The 20,277-nt window shown below is 45.6% G+C and overlaps 2 protein-coding genes across 2 annotated transcripts; one reads left to right on the forward strand and one right to left on the reverse strand.

Annotated features, from left to right (window-relative positions):
* The first annotated feature begins 3,549 nt into the window (after positions 1–3,549).
* On the forward strand, positions 3,550–7,785 carry LOC120423998 (uncharacterized protein K02A2.6-like). Its single transcript, XM_039588007.1, has one exon. It carries the CDS (start codon positions 3,550–3,552, stop codon positions 7,783–7,785), a length of 4,236 nt encoding a protein of 1,411 aa, XP_039443941.1.
* Positions 7,786–9,531: 1,746 nt separating this feature from the next.
* On the reverse strand, positions 9,532–18,346 carry LOC120423972 (titin-like). The gene is made up of 5 exons (XM_039587964.2): positions 17,995–18,346; positions 17,167–17,818; positions 17,007–17,103; positions 14,156–16,953; positions 9,532–12,990 (listed from the first exon to the last, which is right to left on the reverse strand). Exons 2-5 carry the CDS (start codon positions 17,655–17,657, stop codon positions 10,170–10,172), a joined length of 6,207 nt encoding a protein of 2,068 aa, XP_039443898.1. The 5' UTR covers positions 17,658–17,818; positions 17,995–18,346; the 3' UTR covers positions 9,532–10,169.
* Positions 18,347–20,277: the final 1,931 nt, after the last annotated feature.

Below are 20,277 nucleotides of genomic sequence, written 5' to 3' on the forward strand. Positions count from 1 at the left end.
TATTTTAATTTGATGATTAAATCTAAAAACATGTTTTTAAAATCTTCGAATTTAAAAAAAAAATATGTATATATTTTTTTATAATTTTTTTTTAAATTCCAACAAAAAATAATTTAAGAGCGAGTCCACGAATTCAAAACTTTTTTAATTGAAAAAAATATAGATTGAGATCCAAAAAAAAAGTTGTAAAATTATGTATAATTTTAAATATATGTACAATTTTAAAATTATTTATTGGAAGTTTTTTTATGTTTTCTGGGTTTTTTTTATTTTTGACGATTTTTTTTATTTTATGAAGCTGGCTTAGGGTGGTCCAAACCCGGGCTTTCCCGGGGCTACCCCCTGAAATCAAAGATTGACCCATCACTAGGCTAAATTCCAAATTTGAGCTCATTCTGACCACGGGAACCTCTCCCTTTAATCGCATGGAGTTTGTATGGGAAAAATTGTCAAAATGTATGGTGAAAAGCAACTGTGTCAGTTTTTTACCTGTGGAGGCCGCAATAGTCATCCAATCTTTATCAATTCTCAGATGAAATTTTGAACAACTTTCCCAAAGACACCATATTTTTAGAATTTTTGCTGAAAAGTTATTAGCTTCTGAAAATGACAATTTTCAGTCGATTGTCCACGCTCCATACAGGGGGGAGTTGAGGTTTACAATAAAGTGTCCACGTGGTTTATGGATGGTCCCCAAGGAAATTCACAAAAAAAAAACGTTACTTAATCCACCCTTAGGTGGTTGGCGCCTTCCTCACATTTAAAGGGTGCTATCCAAAATGCAAAAAGTGCGTAAATAACACTTAAGTGCTTATAAATTTTGATAGGGTTGTCAGATATTCAATGTTTTGGACGCGTTAGAAATGTCTTTTGATTTTGAATACCTATCCAACGATAGGTCGCATGAGAGATCCGGACAACGTTTTTATCAACATATCCGGCTTCCAAACAGTGCATCAATAACTCTGAAGTGCTTATAACTTTTGATAGGGTTGTCAGATCTTCAATGTCTTAAACGCGTTGGAAAGCTCTTTAAAATACCTTTCTGAAAATGTATAGCATGACGGGTTTTCTTACAAAAACCACCCTTTTTACAATCTTCCAGACTTTTGTTAAAATCGTTTTTTTAGCATAACTTTTGAAGTACTTAACTAAACTGCATAATTTTTAATAGCGGCTTATGGGACCCCAAGACGGATCGAATGACGCCAAAACGGACAAAATCGGTTTAGCCAATGTCGGGATAATCGAGTGACAATTTTTTGATGAACATCCCACCACACACACAGACATTTGCTCAGAATTTGATTCTGTGTCGATAGGTATACATGAAGGTGAGTCTAGGAGGTCTAATTGAGAAGTTCATTTTTCGAGTGATTTTATAGCCTTTCCTCAGTAACGTGAGGAAGGCAAAAACGTTACTTAATCCACCTTTAGGTGGTTGGTGCCTTCCTCGCATTCATAAAGTGAATACACTACACAGCCTCAAAAAAGTGTATAAATAACACTTATTTTTATCAATATCTGAGATCCGGCCTCAAAAAGGTGTATTAAAAACACTAAAGTACTCATAGAGCAATTCCAGCTCAAATCAGGAATTTTTCTGGTACTTTTGTACCCGACCCTCTCCGATTTCAATGAAACTTTGTAGACATGTTATCCTAGGCCTATATAAGCCATTTTTGTGTATATGGAGCCAATAGTACTCGAAAATAACATTTAAGAAGGGCGTAAGGTATTTAAATATTTTTGTATTTTGTAATTTAAAAATTACTGTATCTCGAAGCCGTTGCGTCGTATCAAAAAGTGGTCAAAGACAAACTTGTAGGAAATTGGACGGGCTTTCTGAAAAAAAAATACACTGAAACAAAAATACACGCCACATCTATGAGATTTTTTGATTTTTAAGTCTAAAACTTAAATTTAAAGGTGATGTCACGATTTTTTTTCGTTCAAAATTTTTGAGGAAATAGCCTAAAAAGTTAACAAAAGACTGACGAAAAATGCAGGATGGTATGTCTCTCCTAAAAAAATACAAAAATCATTTACTAAAACTGTTTTTTTGAAAAGTGGTCTAAACGTCAAAATTTTTGAAAACCGGTAGTGGGAATCGATTCTCCAGACAATTTTACATAAAAGTCTCCATATTGACCATTGTCCTAAGTCCAATCCTTGGGAAGATACAGCGGTTTTAAAAATAAAAATGTTGAAAAAACGGGTTTTTTGGTGGTTTTTGACAATTTCTATATGACAGACTTGGTTTTTCAGTCTCGAAAATATTTTTACCGGAAAGCTCGTCCAATTTCCCATAAGATTGCCTTTGACAGCTTTTTGATTTATATCGTTTTTATATTTACGTAAGCAAATTTACTATCCTGGTTTCTACCACACTGAAAAAAATATTCTATTTTCAGTTATTAGCAATGTAATAAAGCTTATATCTGTAAGCCCATACATCCAATTGAAAAGCTGTCACAGACAATCTTATGGGAAATTGGACGAGCTTTCCGGTAAAAATATTTTCGAGACTGAAAAACCAAGTCTGTCATATAGAAATTGTCAAAAACCACAAAAAAACCGTTTTTTCAACATTTTTATTTTTAAAATTGCTGTATCTTCCCAAGGATTGGACTTAGTACAATGGTCAATATGGAGACTTCTATGTAAAATTGTCTGGAGAATCGATTCCCACTACCAGTTTTCAAAAATTTTGACGTTTAGACCACTTTTCAAAAAAACAGTTTTAGTAATTGATTTTTGTATTTTTTTAGGGGAGACATACCATCCTGCATTTTTCGTCAGTCTTTTGGTAACTTTTTAGGCTATTTCCTCAAAAATTTTGAACGAAAAAAAATCGTGACATCACCTTTAAATTTAAGTTTTAGACTTAAAAATCAAAAAATCTCATAGATGTGGCGTGTATTTTTGTTTCAGTGTATTTTTTTCAGAAAGCCCGTCCAATTTCCTACAAGTTTGTCTTTGACCACTTTTTGATACGACGTAACGGCTTCGAGATACAGTAATTTTTAAATTACAAAATACAAAAATATTTAAATACCTTACGCCCTTCTTAAATGTTATTTTCGAGTACTATTGGCTCCATATACACAAAAATGGCTTATATAGGCCTAGGATAACATGTCTACAAAGTTTCATTGAAATCGGAGAGGGTCGGGTACAAAAGTACCAGAAAAATTCCTGATTTGAGCTGGAATTGCTCCATAACTTTTGATAGGGTTGTCAAATCTTCAATCTTTTGGGCTCGTTGGATAGGTTTTGGTTACCTATCCAACGATGGGTTGCATGATAGATCCTGAAACCTTTTTCATCAAGATATTTGAGATCCGGCCAAAAAAAATGTATAAATAACTGTGACGTAGAGAGTAGCATCAACATACTAACACTAGCACATAAGCCATCGATGTACACCTTGTGAGTCAAAGCGTTGTATCGGAAGCCAAACAATAAAAGCTCATTCTGTATTCGGACCCTAAACTGTGCAGACGTTTATTACAATGGCTACGAGGAGCAAGTAGAGCGAAGAGAAAAATGGCGGCGAACGCGTTGTCGTTTCGAATGTTCGAGGAGGAAGTGGAGGAATGGGAGTTATTCAAGGAACAATTGGAGGAGTTCTTCAAGTCGGCCAAGGTTCCGGCCGAAGGCAAGGTGCCGGTTTTGGTGAACTGCTTGAAGGTCCCGACCTACAAGCTGCTGCGTGACTTGTGTACGCCGGCGCGGCCATCGACGAAAACCTACGACGAGCTGTGCATTTTGCTGGGCTGCCACTTCACGCCGACGACGGTAGTACACAAGGAGAGACGGATTTTCTTCACGGCAACAAGGGGCGAGAATGGGCCAGAACCGGTGAAGATGTGGTTGGCGCGGATCAAGCGTTTGTCGGCCAATTGCAAGTTCGGAGATCAGTTGGCACATAACCTCACAAACAAGTTCATCTGTGGTTTGACTGGAAAAGCTTTTGATCGGGTGTGTGAGGAGGACGAGAAAGTGACCCTCGAAAAAGCTCTGGCGTTGGCGTTGAAGTACGACGAGGAAGAAAAAGAAGCGCAGCCTGTCAACCTGTTGAAGAAGACGCAGCGACCCAGGGCGGACAAGGAGCCACGAGGAGAGCTGAAGTGCTACGCTTGCGGAGCGCCGGGGCACGTCAGATCGAAGTGTCGGTTCCGGGAGGCGGTATGTCGCAGGTGCAGAATGAAGGGGCACATCGAGGCTGCGTGCTTGCGGAAGACGGAGCACTTCGTCGAGGTGCGAACGCCGTCGTCTCCGGTCCAGGAGGAGGGTTACGGCGAGGAAGAGGACGACGTTAAGCTGGAGCACAACTTTTTGAGTAAGGCCGATCCTGTAGTGTATAGTATTATTTCCCCCAAGTCTGAAAGTGCGCCGTTTAAGGCAGTAGTGAGTGTGGGTAAACAAACTTTTGCTATGGAGATCGATTCGGGAGCGGCTATCTCGGCTGTGTCGGAAAGCTTTCGTCGTGCGAAATTGGCTCAATTGGAGGTTAGGAGTACAAAGCTTAGTTTGATGGGTTATTCGGGGGAGTGCTTAAAAGTGTTGGGGTGTGTTGAACCAGAGCTGGTGTTTAATGGTGTGACGAAAAGGGTGGTGTTTGCGATTGTGGAAAAAGGTGGCCCTCCCCTACTGGGGCGCAACTTCATCAAAGCGTTTGGACTACAGATTTTACCGATGAACGTCATGAGTGTGTCAAGTGTGAATGATAAACTAGAAGGACTGTTGAAGCGCTATGATGATCTGTTTTCCGGGAAGCTTGGAAGCTACAAGGGGATGGAAGTGGACATTACGCTGGAGGACGGAGCGAAGCCGGTGTTTTGTAAACCAAGACCAGTTCCGTTCAGCTTTGAGGAAGCAGTCGAGAAGGAGTTGAACACCGCAGTGGAGATGGGGGTGTTGACCAAGTGCGACTCGTCCGATTGGGGAACCCCGGTGGTGCCAGTGTTGAAGGACGATGGCAAATCCATCCGCCTTTGTGGCGACTACAAGATTACCGTGAACAAGTATGTGAAGGAAGTGCGTCACCCGTTGCCAAGGATAGAGGAGGTTATGGCGAAGCTGAATGGAGGAAAGCTGTTTTCGAAGTTGGACCTGAGTCGTGCCTACAACCAGTTTGTTCTGACCGAAGAGTCCCGAAGAGTGTGTGCGCTATCAACCCATAAAGGTGTCTTTCTCATGAATCGGCTTCCATTTGGCATCAAAACGTCGTCAGGGATCGTTCAGAGAGAAATGGAGAAGTTGTTTGCGAACGAGCCTTTTGTGATTACGTTCATCGATGATGTTCTAATAACAGGCAGGAACGATGAGGAGCACCTGGCCACCTTGGAGAGAGTCTTGGAGATTTTGCACAGATCGGGATTAACGTTGCGCAAGGATAAGTGCACATTCTTCAAGAAGAAGGTCAGCTATCTGGGCTTTGAGATCACCGAGAACGGAGTAACGAAGACGCAAGACCGACTGAAAGCGATCGTGGCGGCGAAAGCTCCTGAGAATGTCTCAGAGGTTCGTGCATTTGCGGGAATGATGAACTACTACGGGAGGTTTATCAAAGATTTGTCCACGATTATGTCCCCGTTGTACGAGCTGCTGAAAAAGGGGAGCAAATTCGTTTGGTCCCAGAGCTGTCAGGCGGCGTTCGAGCGAGCTAAACAGGAGGTTTGTAAAGATGTTTCCCTGTCACATTTCGACCCGAAGAAGGAGATTGTGTTGATTTGCGATGCGTCAAATGTGGGAGTGTCAGCAGTCTTGGCGCACAGAGAGCACAACGAGGATCGACCGATTGCATTCGCGAGTAGAACGCTCAGCCCGAGTGAGAAAGGTTACAGTGTTCTGCAGAAGGAAGGTCTGGCCATCGTGTTTGGATTAAACAAGTATTACTTCTACCTGGCTGGGAACAAGGTTACCATCAAGACAGACCACAAACCGTTGGTCGCGATTTTCGGCCCTCAGAAGGGGGTACCAGTGATGGCAGCTGGGCGGATGCAGAGGTGGGCGAACTTCATATCGGGATTCCAGTACCAGATGGACCACATTTCGTCGGAAGAGAATGTAGCTGACTATCCATCCCGTTGTCCAGTCGAGTCGTGGGAGCTGTGGAAGGAGGATGGAACGTATTTGAACTTCATCACTTCTGGAAGCAAACTGTCATTGGATACCGACGCGTTGAGAGCAGCTACTGAAGGCGATAAAGTTCTGTCCTTTGTGAGACAACAGGTTCTTCTGGGCAAGAAGCAGGGGCTGCAGAACGACGAGTTCCAAGCCTTCGCTCGAATCTACGAAGAACTGGCAGTGGAAAACGACATCGTGATGAGAGGATTCCGAGTTGTTGTTCCAGCATCGTTGAGACAGGTGGTTCTTGAGGAACTGCACACTGCTCATCTGGGAGTGAACAAATCTAAAAGTGTCGCGAGAGGTTACTTCTGGTGGCCAGGATTGGACGAGGCGATCGAGAGTTACATACGGGGTTGTAGCGCGTGTCTTTCGGAGCAACCGTCGCCGCCGTTAGCAGAGTTGATACCCTGGGAGGTTCCGATTCGTCCCTGGTCGAGAATTCACGTGGATTATGCTGGCCCGATCCAAGGTGTGTGGTACCTGATAGTAATCGACGCTCTTACTAAATGGCCGGAAGTATTTCCGACCAGAACGATCACGGCGACGTTTACCATCGAGAGGTTGATGGAATGTATGGCGCGATTTGGTTTGGTCGATGAAATTGTCTCGGACAATGGGACGCAGTTCACGGCAAAGGAGTTTAAATCCTTCGTGGAAGCAAACGGAATCAAGCACAACTTAACCGCACCGGGACACCCCGCCTCCAACGGGGCGGCAGAAAATTTTGTAAAGACGTTCAAGTCTGCGTTGAAGAAAGCCTGTAACGATGGTTTGGGACGCCGCTCCAGCGAAGTCTTGAACAATTTTCTGATGGCCTACCGCAAGTCAACGCACTGTTCGTCGAAATTGTCGCCAGCGGTTGCTTTGTTGGGACGAGAAATGGTGACAAAATTCGATCGTATGCTGCCCCAATCGACCAAGCCAGAGGTGCCCAAACTGGACGTACTGAAGGAGAACTTGACCACAGCCCAAAGGAAGCAGCAACGGCAGTTTAAAGGTTCGCGGATCCATGAATTCTGCCCGGGAGAGAAAGTGTTGGTGAGAGATTACTCCGATCCGAACCACACCAAGTGGGAGAAAGCTGTCGTCGATCAGGTACTGGGAAAGCGCAATTATCTGGTCACTTTAAGCAGTTCAAGGCGTCGAATTAAGCGTCACCTCGATCAGATGGTGCCTGACACGTCGGTGGCAAAAGCGGGTGCGCGGATGTTTCCCAAGAGCGGTGGTGCTAGTTGTGTTCCAAGTCGTCCTTCCAGCTCGCTACTTTCAGGGAACTATTCTGCTAAAATTGTCTTGGGTAGTGAGACGAAAGCTTCGACACAGCCGGCGGCAGTACAACCTGAGTCACGCGAGGGGGCGGAGTCGCCGGTAGGACCACAGGAGACTCAAGAGTTAGGAGACATGGTCGGTGAGGAGGAGGTTCGGGGTTTTGACACAGGATGGTCGGTTCAGGGAAAGAAGCGTAAGGTGAAAGAAGTCTTTCCGGATCCATATGCTAGGAAAACCTCTAAAAGGCTTAAACGCAGCAAGTACGATCAGCTCCTAAGAATGTTCCTACCTTTGCAGAATTCAGCCTGTGAGAAATCGGAACACAAACCTAACAGCAACGGACCAAACGGAGAGCTTAGCGAAAACCAACATGCTTAGTGTGGGGGTGTGACGTAGAGAGTAGCATCAACATACTAACACTAGCACATAAGCCATCGATGTACACCTTGTGAGTCAAAGCGTTGTATCGGAAGCCAAACAATAAAAGCTCATTCTGTATTCGGACCCTAAACTGTGCAGACGTTTATTACAATAACACTTAAGAAGTTAATTTTTCGAGTGATTTTATAGCCATTCCTCATTGAGGTAAGGAAGGCAAAAATCATCAGTAGATTGATTTTCTTGGAGGATTTCGGAAACGATTTTCTTTTGCGTGATTTGCCTGCTCTCTCTTTCGCGGGTGAAGAAAGTTCGCTGCCGAAAATGATTTTTTGGTGATTTTTCCATCCCTGATTGGTCGGTGATATTATTGATTTTGTGTGTAAATTTGTTATCAAACAATGCAAAAAGTTCGGAAACATAAAAATGTTGTCAGTAGCTGAAACAGTGATGTACCGTAAACTGGGGTGACTTTGATAGGTTTTTCAAATGCCCGTCAAATTAATATCTAAACATTTTTGAGAATTTTGAGTATGTAAGCATTAAGGGATAGCTTATTATCGAACATATATGCAAAAATGTGACTGTTACATTGGATGTATTAAAATTAGTGGCCAAATCAAATTTCTATCAATGTCACCCCGGGCTATCAAAGTCACCCCAGTTTACGGTAAGTGATAATATTGAATTTTGATAGGGAGTTTTGAAAATTCTTCGTTTTTATTTTAATAAAATGGCTGTGTCTTGCCACTGAAGTGACAAAAACTAATTCGTGCTTGCCATTTCATTAAAGCACATAACTTTTTTTTTAACCAAGAGTGTGTCCCTTTCACACCTTATGTAAACTGTCATTTGAGTGAAAGGGATACACTATTGTTTACAAAAGTTATGTGCCCTTTTAAAATGTTAGGCTCCAATTGTTGAAAAATCAAAATTGATCAGAAAGAAGTTGCCTACACGATGTATTGGTTTTGGTGGCAACAATTTTTTAGTCGATTTTTTGAGATAAATTCGTAAAAAATAGGCAAAAAAACATTTTTCCAACTTTAACATGCTGGCAATGAAACATGACGACTTCCTATAATCATATGAATACCAATACAGAACACTTGTGAAATACTTGAAATAGTGAAATACGAACATTTCTTATGTTTTAGAACAAAATATGATATCTTCTATGTAAACAGACCTTTTTTCAATAAATCGAGAATCGCGAGTTCTAAACGATTTTTGGTAAACACCTATCGAAATCCGTGTAAGCCCAAAGGTTTCCGGACACACTTCCGTTTGTCCAGCTTGCTGTTTGTTGGGACATTTATGCGAACAATGAAGCGTAGTCAATAGGATTATAATAAGGTACATCCTCTAAAAAATGCAACAGGAAAAAAATAAGATTTTGTGAGTTCCAGCAAAAAAAAAGCGACCAACGTTCCGATCCTGCTGCAATTATTGGACCGATTTTCAACGTCACAAAGTCAAATTAGTTATGCCTGTCTTAGATCAAGGCGGCATAACAGCATGCCGCGCTCTCCTAACCCAAACTAGCTTATCCCACTTGTTGTTACAATATTAATCCCTAGATCAGGTAGACAGGTTCGCAAACTAATCCGAGACCATTTTGACGAATTTTGCTTTGATACCATCCTCTCAAGCCACTTCTTGAGGCCGTTCAGATATTATGTCCAACATAAAAAAAATCTTGAGTGGGAGTTGTGATATCCACGAAATAACCACGACTTTACAGTGTATCAATAATTTAATTTTATTTGATTTCATGTGTTTTGTGGTTTTGTTCACTGTTTGCCTTAACTTGCTTGCTTTGCATATCTGACGCTGCCTCTCTCGTGCGCACAAAATGGGGAAGATATAGGGTCGCCGCCGCAAAGTCATTGCTGGATTTGCACACATGTTTTGTTAAGAGATTTCTCGCACACATGCTAAGGATATTAAATATTGCTAGATTTTTTGTGTTGGTTTTTGTTTGTTGGCTTGCTTGCGTTGTCTCGCCGGGGTGTTTTTTTGTTGTTGTTGTTGTTAAATGTAGAAAGTTAAAAGAATGTTGTTGTTGTTTTTTGGCAATTAAATATGCGTTGAAAATGTTCATGTGTATATTTACAAATTTCCGAGGGCGGAACAAACGAATTCCCAAATATATGTGTAATTTCAATAATTAATTTCTTTTTCGTTATCTTATTCAAGCCAAACTAAGGAACCAAACGAATTCCGTAATTTTGCAAATCTAACATAATTTTTTACTTAAGTATGTTTAAAGTAGAGTTGCACACAAAGTGTAAACCAAGCCCCTTTTCCAGCGTACGTACGGATACGTAATTGGGCGCTAAACTGGTACCACGCATTACCTCAAGTGTCTACATGCCGGTCGTTCAACTGCGTTTCTTCACGTTCAGCTTGTTCAGGACGATCTTTACCTCGCGCGTCAGTACGCTCCGGGGCGGCGGGTTCTCCCTCTTCGATTTCTTGCTGGGCGGCGGCGCAACCGGAGACGTCGTCGTAGTCGTGGTCGCGGTCACGGTTGCAGTCGTGGCGGCAGGTGCCGTCACAGCTGGTTGAGCAACAGCAGCAGCAGCAGCAGCAGGTTCCTGCGGGGAGGAGGTCGTCTTGACAACAACCGGTGCTTCGACACTGGCCACCGATGGTGTTGGCGAAGGTTGCTCTACGGCGGTGGCCGGGGCTGCGACGACGGTGGCGACGGGAGGTTGAGCGACCGTAATCGATTCCGACGATTCGGATTGGATCGAATCTGTTTGCTGGCGCTGTTTGTCACTTGCGACGGTCGTCGTTGTCGTCGTCGTCGTCGGTGCGAGTGGCTCCTGGGCGACGGTGACCTCGGCCGCTGGAGGTTCGGTTCGCGTTCGGCGTCGTTTTGTGGACGTCGAGGATTGTTCCACAGTGGGTGTGGTCGCGGCGGCTTCCACGTCCGACTGGTCTTCTTCGGCGGATTTCTCCGAGATTAATCTACGGCGCTGGAACAGCTTCAGGATCTGGGTGTTGCCGCTGATTTTGGTGATCTTCCGGATGGTGCGTTCGCCACCGCTGGTACCGCTGCTAGTGGTCGGAGTCGGGGGCACGTCCGATTCCGCTTCCGCTTCGGATAGATCCGGATGGGAGGTCACGGGACGGGGTGCGTGGGGTGAATTCTCGACGTTTGCCGGCGCTGGCATTGATTTTCGGCGCTTGTTACGGGGCATCGACTTTGCATCTTCTTCCAGGTGGCGCCGGCGGGCACTTTGAGCCGTTGCCAGACTGGTCAGCTCGCACTCTAGCAGGGCGGCCCGCATTGCGTTCAGAACCATAAAACGTTCGTTTTGCAGTTGCATCGACATCTGATCGATCTGGAACTTTTCCGAGTTGAGCTTGAGCATTTCGCTGTCGATCTGCATCTTACGGCGCTGGAAATCGCTCATTTTGTTGTCGATTTCCTGCATCTGGTTCAGCAGACCCATGACCGGTGCAAATACACTCGATTCGGGAACAAGGTTCGACGGAATCGATAGGCGCGCCATGACGTCCGTCTGCGAAGGGTTGTTACGAACCGCGTCCGTTACGATCGAGGCCAAGCTGGAATAAGCCGGTACAGTTGACGTAGTCGCCACCGTTGGCACGGTCGGTTGTTCAACGGGAGGTGGAGCTGGTGCAGTGGTGACCGTCGTAGCAGGTGTTGTTGCTGGTGCTTCCGTGGCTAGGGGCGTAACTGGAAGCTGTTTCTTTTCTCCGGGAGACTTCCATGGCCGAGGTGAGGCTGTCCGGTGGGTCATGGATTTTTCTGCAAGCGATACCGAAGCAGCAATGGCTTGGTTTGACGAACCTTCCGGCAGGCTTGCTTCGGAACCACTTTCCAGCGCTTCAGCGTTTGGTTGGTTGCCGATCGGTTCTGTCGTTGGTTCTGTAGTTGGTTCTTCGTCCGGAGACTCCTTTCGACCCTTGACCAAATCCGGACCTCGAAGTAGGCTCTTTTTCTTCTTACGTCGCTTGTCATCTGTGGATTCCTCAACGGTCTCGGGCGGCTTCTCTGGGCTCGGTTCCGGCTCTTTCGGGATTTCTTTCGGATGTTTGTCCTTCTTATGCGACTCTTTTGTGTCTTTTTCTTTGCTAGCTTCCTTTGAACTCTTCTCGGCCGTTGCTGCAGTTCCGTTCGTTTCCTTCGTCTTGGACACTGTTTTGGCATCTTTCTTCTTGCTCTCAGGATTTGCTTCCGTTTCCTTTTTCCCATCCTTCTTGGACGCTTCCTTCGTCGACGAATCCTTGGCAATCTCACTCACTGATTTGGATCGCTTCGGCGACTCGTCGGGTTTAGCACCTGGCTTGGTCGATTGCCTTCTTTTCCGCTCCCGAGACGACGATGGCTCTTTCGTCGGAGCTGGGGTCGTTCCAGTTGCTTCGGGCGTATCCTTCTCAACTTCTTTGCTCTTTTTACCTTTCTCTTTTGCAAACTCTTTCTGTTTTTCTCGCTCTCTATCCTTTGCTGCGAGTTCAGCCGCTATTCTATTTCTTTCTTGCTCTCTCGCAAGCAGCTTCTGCCGCTCCTTCTCCCGTGCCAGTTCCGCTGCCTTCTCTTTCTCCCGCGCCAACTCAAGCTCTCTTTCTTTCTGCTTCGCCAGCTCTTGCTCCCTCTCTCGCTGCTTGGCCAGCTCGGCCGCACGTCTTTCCTTTTCCCGTGCCAAATCCAGCACTCGCTGCTTCTCTCTCTCAACTGCCAGCTCCGCGGCTATTCGCTGCTTCTCCAGCTCGAGCAGTCGCAGCCTCTCTTTCTCCTTTGCCAGCTCCACCTGCCGCTGTCGTTCCTTTTCACGGGCCAACTCCTGCTGGCGCTGTCTTTCTCGCTCCTTCGCCAGTTCGAGCTCGCGCTCTTTCTCGATGGCGAGCGCTCGCTCCCTTGCCAGTGCCTGCTCGATTTCCTTCTCTTTCTCCCGCAGCAACTCGCGCTCTCGCTCCCGCTCTTGCTGCTTTTGTTTGGCCAGTTCGCGCTCCCGTTCCTCCTCCATTTCGATCTCGAGCTGGCGGATTTCCTCCTTGATTTTCTCCCGCCGGATCTCGTCCGGGTCACGCGGTCGCGACTTGCTCCGTAGCTTAATTTTCAACTTCTTTTCCTTCTTCTCCGGGCAGAACAGCTTCGCATCGACGGACTTTGCACGGGTGGTGCGCAACGGCACCGGTGCCGCTTCAGCCAGTTCCGGGGTTGAGTCGCTGAAAAGAGAAGAAAACGCCAAAGCTTATTCACCCATTCAAAACTTCAAATTCTTAAATAAAGGAGAATTAAAAAAAAAGTCGAAAATTAAAGCAATATTTTAAAATGTAAGCTTAACAAAATTCAAATAACAATTCAAAAATCCTGGGATTGCAAACACTCAAAAACAGTTCGTACTCGATTGACGTTAAGGAGGTATTAGAATATGGCAAACAAAAAAACTCGCACTTTTTCAATAATGACATTTAGCCAAACTCCCAAACATGTTTGCGGCAGGCAAACTCAAAAATAAAAATGTTGAAAAATTTAAAAAAATATCAATTTCAGAATTTATAACATTTTGGTATTTTGAATTTTGGTATTTCAGATTATTTTTTTTATTGTAAATTTTGTAAATTTGTGAATTATTCATTTTTTTAATTTTATTTTAGAAATTTAAAATGTTAGAATAAATTAATATAAGAATTTTATTTTATTTTTGTTTAATTTTTTTTTCAATTTCAATTAGGTTTTATTGGTGAATAACCAGGATACAATGAGTTATTTTGAAGTCTGGATTTTTTTTTTAAACGGTCCAATAAACCAAATTTTTAGTTTTTGCAGTTTGGGTGTTTTTTAATACCCCTGACTCAAGGCAGTTTCAAAAACACCCAAAAAGCTAAAACTGAAAATTTGGTTTATTGAACCTTTTCAAAAAAAAAAAACTCCAGAAGTGTATAATAGAGTTTTAAAATTTCTTTCAGCTGTTTGTTGCATTATAATCGATGTTGGAATAATTATTACTTTAACTAAGGTACAGAAATTGCAAAGGAAAGAGGATAGAGCTATCCTTATATGTTTATAAATCACAGGCTGTTAATCCTTTGTAGATGTGCTTGATCATCAGTTCCCCAAGGGCCAGGAATTGTTCCGAAATGTTTGATTCAAAGTTAAAAATGTTATGGAATCTCAAAAGTATGTGTAATGAACGTCGAAGATCTTTAGATCTTTAAACTTGTTTCACGTTTAGCCACTTCCCTCTGATAAATGAATAAAATGTGGCTAACGAGGGCCAATCAGGGCGTTAAAATTCTCAGTGGGTTGTAATAAAAATATATAACGTCGACGTACCATCCGAGCTTCAATGCCATAGAAATGAACTCAACCACAGAAACGTCTACTCACCGCGAACTGGTCGGCGAGGGCGACTTTCGCGCCAGGTCCGGATCCACCTCGTCGCTGGGCGAGTACGGTCGCCGCTTGGAGTGCTTTGCTTTCTTTTGCTTCTTCTCGTTCAGCTGCTCGGCGGCCTGCTTCGGCCCGGGCGTTTGTGATCTCGCTTTGCGTGCTTCCTTCGCTTCCGGCAGGTCGATTTGCGGCGACGAGTCGTCAGCGGCGGTCGTTCCGTTCTCGCCGGGTTGGTTGCCAAGGTTGGCGCAGGAGCGACTGGAACGGAGGGCGTGTTCGCTCTTGCGAGAGGCTCTCTGGGTGATGTTCGGGGCGTTGCCGATGGGTGTGTTCACGGGCAGGCCCAGTTTGGCCCGCAGCGGGTTAACGTCGGTCGATGATGTGTCGTGAGATTTTGAGGACGCTGTACTGCAGGTCGAATGGGTGGGGGACGCGGACGAAGATTTGTTGTCCCGCTTCGGCGGCAGCTCGTGATGCACGAGATTCGGTTTGTATGTTCTGGGGTTTTTGGACCGGCGGACGGTCAACTCGGCAAAGGACGGAACGCGGATGATGTCCGAGGGTGTCTCCAGGGTTTCAACCGCCGCGGATTCGGCTGGATCATGCGGTAAGGGATCTCCGGAAAAGTCGACATCGGGAATCTTCAAGTCCGTAATGTCTATAATTGGCTTTTTCAGCGGTTTCTTCGGTGGCTCCTCTCGCAGTGGTGCCGGAGGTTCGGCTGCCTCCGTGCTTCGTAATGTTGTAATGTCTATAATTGGCTTTTTCAGTGGTTTCTTCGGCGGCTCCTCGAATATGTCCTCTCGAAGCGGTGCCGAAGGTTCGGCCTCCTTGGAGCTTTGTAATGTTGTAATGTCTATAATTGGTTTTTTCTTCGGTTTCTTCGGTGGCTCCTCGAATATGTCCTCTCGAAGTGGTGCCGGAGGTTCGGCGTCCTCCGTGCTTCGTCCCCTTGTCACAACGGGCAAACTGCTGGCCTTTTTGTTGAGCTCTTCCACGGTGTTGACGCGTAACAAGCACGGAAACACGCACGCCATGGCGTCGCTCAAACACCCTGTCCCGGACTCTTCTACTTCTTCTTCTTCCTCTTGTTCGATTTTGATGTCCACTTTATCCATCACTTTGTGTTGTAAAGGTGCAGCAAACTTGTTCCGCTCTTCGTCTTCCTCATCCGGTTCTTCAAAGTCAGTTCTCTTCGTCAAGACAATCTCGTCCGAGTCATCAAACACATGGTTGCCTTCGCGCTCTTTAAAGCTCTGTTCTTCTCTGACTTCCTGCTCCTGTACCACTTCTTCGCGTTCCACGATTTCTTCCTGCTGCAGCACGATTTGCTCCTTGTCAAACTCGACAATCTCCTCCTCTCCCAGCAGTTCAACCTGCGAGTCATGCGCGTGCAGCTCAAGAATATCGCTCTGCTGTTCGTCTTCCTCGGTTTGATCTTTGTCCTGCTCGACGATGGTTTGCGGTGGTTCGGGTTGCGGCTCTTCTGTGATCTCGCCATCTTCTACGGGGCTGATCTCTGGTTCTGGTTCAGTTGCTGGTTCAACGACTGGCTCCTCGGAATGAACTTCCTCGACGACCAGCTCAGTTGCCGGCTCCGGGATTTCTTCGGTTTGCTCGATCTGCACTTCCGCCGCGACTTCCATCTCGGTAATGACCGTTTCTTCAGCGACCTCGGCTGGGATTGTATCTTCCTCCACCACCTCGGATGAGTTTTTCTCTGCGACTTCTGCCGATGAACTCATTTCCGCCATCTCGGGGAAGTTATTGTCTACGACTTCGGATGAGTTCTGTTCCGCCACCTCGGATGAGTTCTGTTCCGCCACCTCGGATGAGTTCTTCTCCGCGACCTCTTCTTGCTCCATGGGTTCATTCTTGATTTGATTCGCTGCCAAAACTGGTTCGGCCGGTGGTTTCGCCGGGGGTGTTTCGTCATCGCTGTCGGAATCAATTACGATAATTTCTACCTTGTCGATGCCGTTCTCTTCGCTGACGATGGATTCAATCTGATCGTTGGGGAACATTTCCTCGGTCGGGGAGCTTGGGCCGGACGAGTTGCCCTGGCGGGTCGATTCACTGCCCTTCATCAGCAGCAGTTCGGCCCGGGCAAAGATGTCTTCCGCGTCGAGTTGCAGCGTGCCTTCGTCGTCGGTCAGGCCGAGATTTTTGTCCAGGACTTCTGCGGCCGATGCGTCCACATCGCTGGCAATGATGGCGTCTTCCTCGGTGGGGGGTGCGCCACAGGATGCAGCCGGGTTTGCTGGCGGGTCCGTATCGTTTACGTCCGGAAGGAGTAGGTTCAGATCGAGAACTTTTCCTATCTGCTCGAGCAGCGCATCCGGAATCTTGTCCGAATCGACGCACTCGTCCGGCTCGAGCATTCCACAGATGGTGGCCTTTGTTTGAGCGGACGTTCCTTCGGGCAGGTTGAAATTACGCAACTGGCGGCGAACCTCGGCGCGAAGTTTTTGACGAGCGTGCGTCTTGAGAGCGGACTCGTACTTGCTGTCCGGATTGTTTATCATCTGTTTCAGGTTGTACTTGTTCATCGTGGTGAGCTGATTGATGAGCTTTCGCGTCACCTGGTCGGCACTTCGCTCGAACGTAGCCCGGCGTTCCTGGATTTGGCTGGCGCTGGCGGAACTGCCTGCCACCGCTGCACTCGTGGACGGCGTGGCCGGGTTTACTGCCGCGTTCGAACAGGACGGCTGCTCCGTGATTATCTTCAGCGCTTCGTCCTCGATCAGCTTGAACAGCTCGTTCCCGTCCGGAGGCAACTCCAGCTTTTCGACGTGCTGAAAGGAACGTGTGTTAAATGGTGTCCCGGAAACAGTTTGTAAAGATTTACCTTGACCGCATCGCTTCCATTCGCCGCAGGTTCACTTTCGGAAAATCCTAGGAAACCTTCCGGACTGTTGTCTCCAGGTTGTGCAACTGCCTTAGCACTGCAATCAAAATGGAACGCATTAATGTATGCTAATTAGGTAAACAAACATCTACACACAAACCTTTGGATGATGGTTCCATTGCCCGTTGGCAGATCCAGATCCGGCGCATCAAAATCCATCATCAGCGACGGTGCAATCTGGGGCATCAACAAGGGTGGTGGAACCGTCAACGCAAGCGGAATCTCCATCGGCGGATGCTTCACGCCCTGTTTACCCTGCGGCGACTGCTGCCAGTTGTTCTGGTTCTGATTCTGTCGTTGATAGTTCCCATCCGGTCCACCCATTCCGCCACCTCCGTTTCTGTTCCACTGATTAAAGTGGCCACCTCCGCGACCGCGACCTCCACCTCCTCCTCCGTAATTACCACGAAACGATCGACGTCCGTTGTTGAACCGACCACCAGAGTTCCAGTTTCGGTTGCCAGGCCCATTACCTCCTCCTCCGCCTCCGCCTCCTCCTCCACCACCACCACCACCACCGTCACCACCCTGACCTCCGCCACTGTTGCGTGTGTTCCGGTTGTGGTTCCACTGCTTGTTTTTCTGGCTCATCGCGATCTTTAGCCGGCCGCGTCGTCCCACATCGGACCGGTTCCGAGCAGATCAAAAATCGCAGCAGAATCTGCGTGTGAAGCGCCCTGCGTCACCTTCAACACCACACACGTCTTCTCACAGCCTACTTAGAGGCACCTAATTTCTTCTGGCTGCTGCTACTGCTCGGCGAGACACGAAAGGGAAAAGCGAGGCGGAGAGAGAAAAAAAAGGAAAAGAAAATGTAGGTTCTCGTCTAATCGAGACTATGGGCAGCACACAAAAAAAAAGAAAAGCGCCCCCGTGGAAAACCCGTCGAAAGCGATTCCCCCGATTCCGATTCCTTCCACAACCCTACCTACGACGTAATCCGACAGCGACCGATTCTTCCCGAAGCACTTGCACACAGCAAAATCTAGAATATTTCTCGTTTTCTCCTCTTTCGGATATCCGCGGCCCACTTTGACCACGTCACGGCGTCGCGGGTTGACTTCCGGTTAACGCGCCCCCCAGAACTCCGTCACTGTCACGCACTCGCCAATACGCGGTCACGATTCGCACGGCTTTTCCACAAACATATTTTTCATTGAAAATCAACTTGGATTTGGTCAATTTGAGACAGAGAAAAAAGCTAGCAGCAGCAGGCACGATTGCAACCACAAGCAGAGGGTTGGTTTTCTCCTTCTTTGCACTTTCTTCGTCTTCCTTTCGCGAGAGGGGCGCAATGTGTACGTAGTGCAGGACAGGTTGAGGCAACTTTTGGGCTTTGGTTGTGGTAGTGAGTTGTCAGGTTGAACAAACATGTGGTGTGGGCAAGGTAAGGCCGGTCGGGCGCTGCATTCGTATTGAAAAAAATGCCATCGTGTTGCAGCATAGTCTGAACAAATCCTTTAAATTTTTTCATTGTGTTAAAATTTGTGAGTCAAGTTATCTCAGCTGCGATGGTGGCGCCGCCAAGTGTATCCTTCCCACCCTAATTTCTTTGATGCAAGATTGTATGTAACACATTTTGTGAGTGCTGCAGTGTTTACACACAAGTTCAAGCCTAGATGTACATATCTGTTCTCTGTGTTAAAATCAAGCTTGATAATTTGATATTACTGATCTAATCTAATCTAATCGAACACAAGCGCAGCCAGTCCGAAGAAAGCATCCGGGAAGAACTTATGGTTAGATTACGCCTCAAGTTCCTTCTTGTCATTATTAATGATTGCAGTACTTTCAAGAACCCCCGAAGTGTATTCCACTCATTAAAGCGGCCCGGCCTACTGCGTTGCATTAACCGCATGAGACAGATTCTATGAACGGATCCCACATTTCATAGAACAATCAGGGGAAGAAGAAGAAGCCGGGGACATACCGTACCAACCGGTTCGAGTTATTTATATATAAATATAGATATAATGGTGTGTGGTGTGTAGGGGAATCGTTGGGGAAGGGATTGTTGTATTATATAGTAAATGACCTTGTGACATTATTTCACCACTACGGATTACACTCAACCCCCGGTGGTTGGTCACTTTTTCGTTTGACACTTTTTTAGTTTGTACCCCGTTGGTTGGTCAAAGTCAAACTAAAAAGTGACGAACTGTCACTTTTTACACGGCGCTCACGCACACTATCAAAACACACGTTTAGTAGTGTGTGTGAACTCCGTGTAAAAGGGGTGTCAAACTAAAACGTGACCCCGTTCGTTTGACAACAGTTGGTGTCAAACCATCGGGGTTTGAGTGTAATTCACTCAAGGGGTATTAATCCCTCGGTGGCCGAATGGCTAGAGCATCCGACTTCCAATCCAAAGGTGTGAGTTCGAATCCCACCTGATTCTATGTGTTTTTTGTTCATATTCAAAGTTCAGTTACAGTCGAAAAATTTCAAGGAGACCGGTCGGGAATCGAACCCTGAACCTTCCACTTATGAGGCGGGAGCCGTACACTGAAAACCCAACCATGGTAGTTGCTACCATATTGTAGGGTAAAATTAAGAACACACACCGACGTATTTTTGCTAAAAACATTCCGTGCTTGGATTGACTGATTAACGCAGTCAGTTTTACTATGTCGTGAGCGGTATAGTAATTTTAACCCTCCAATATGGAGAGAATGATAATGATTTCTTAATTGCTACCATGCAATTTTGTGGAAGCATGGTTCATTTTACCATATTTGCGTTTAATTTCACAAAAAAAACCGCAGTTAATTTGATAAGCAGCATTTTTAGCAAATGCTCTTAAAATTACCATGGTCGGGCTTTCAGTGTAGCCATTAAGCCACGGACCGATCATTAATATTTTGATATTACTGATCACTGCTAAAAAAAGTAACTTTTTTATGAGTACTATGACCCTTTGTTCGACCGCAAAGGATTTAAAATGGATTTTTATATTAATTTTATAAAAATAACTTTCCGGCCATTCATGACAAAAAATGTCCTTTTTGACAGCTCGTCCCAAGGGACCCATAGTTGATCCATTCGAAAAAAAATGTCTTGTGAAAAAAGTGATCACTGAGTTGCACATAAAAATTTGCATAGGGCTTGATCCTATTTTGAAAGTTTTTGTTGAATTCAGAAATGCTGCCAAAAATCTGACATTTTTAGAGTCATATATTAGGTCAAAAACATTGATTTTGGAATTTAAAAA

The sequence above is a fragment of the Culex pipiens genome, chromosome 2 (assembly GCF_016801865.2).
Source record: "Culex pipiens pallens isolate TS chromosome 2, TS_CPP_V2, whole genome shotgun sequence".
Classification (NCBI taxonomy): domain Eukaryota; kingdom Metazoa; phylum Arthropoda; class Insecta; order Diptera; family Culicidae; genus Culex; species Culex pipiens.

Coding starts and splice junctions, on each gene's coding strand:
- LOC120423998 (XM_039588007.1), top strand. CDS start 3,550: ATGGCGGCGAACGCGTTGTCGTTTCGAATGTTCGAGGAGGAAGTGGAG.
- LOC120423972 (XM_039587964.2), bottom strand. CDS start 17,657: ATGAGCCAGAAAAACAAGCAGTGGAACCACAACCGGAACACACGCAAC. Junction 16,954..17,006: donor ATGGAAGCGATGCGGTCAAG/GTAAATCTTTAC, acceptor CGTTCCTTTCAG/CACGTCGAAAAGCTGGAGTT. Junction 12,991..14,155: donor CCCTCGCCGACCAGTTCGCG/GTGAGTAGACGT, acceptor TTCTCTTTTCAG/CGACTCAACCCCGGAACTGG.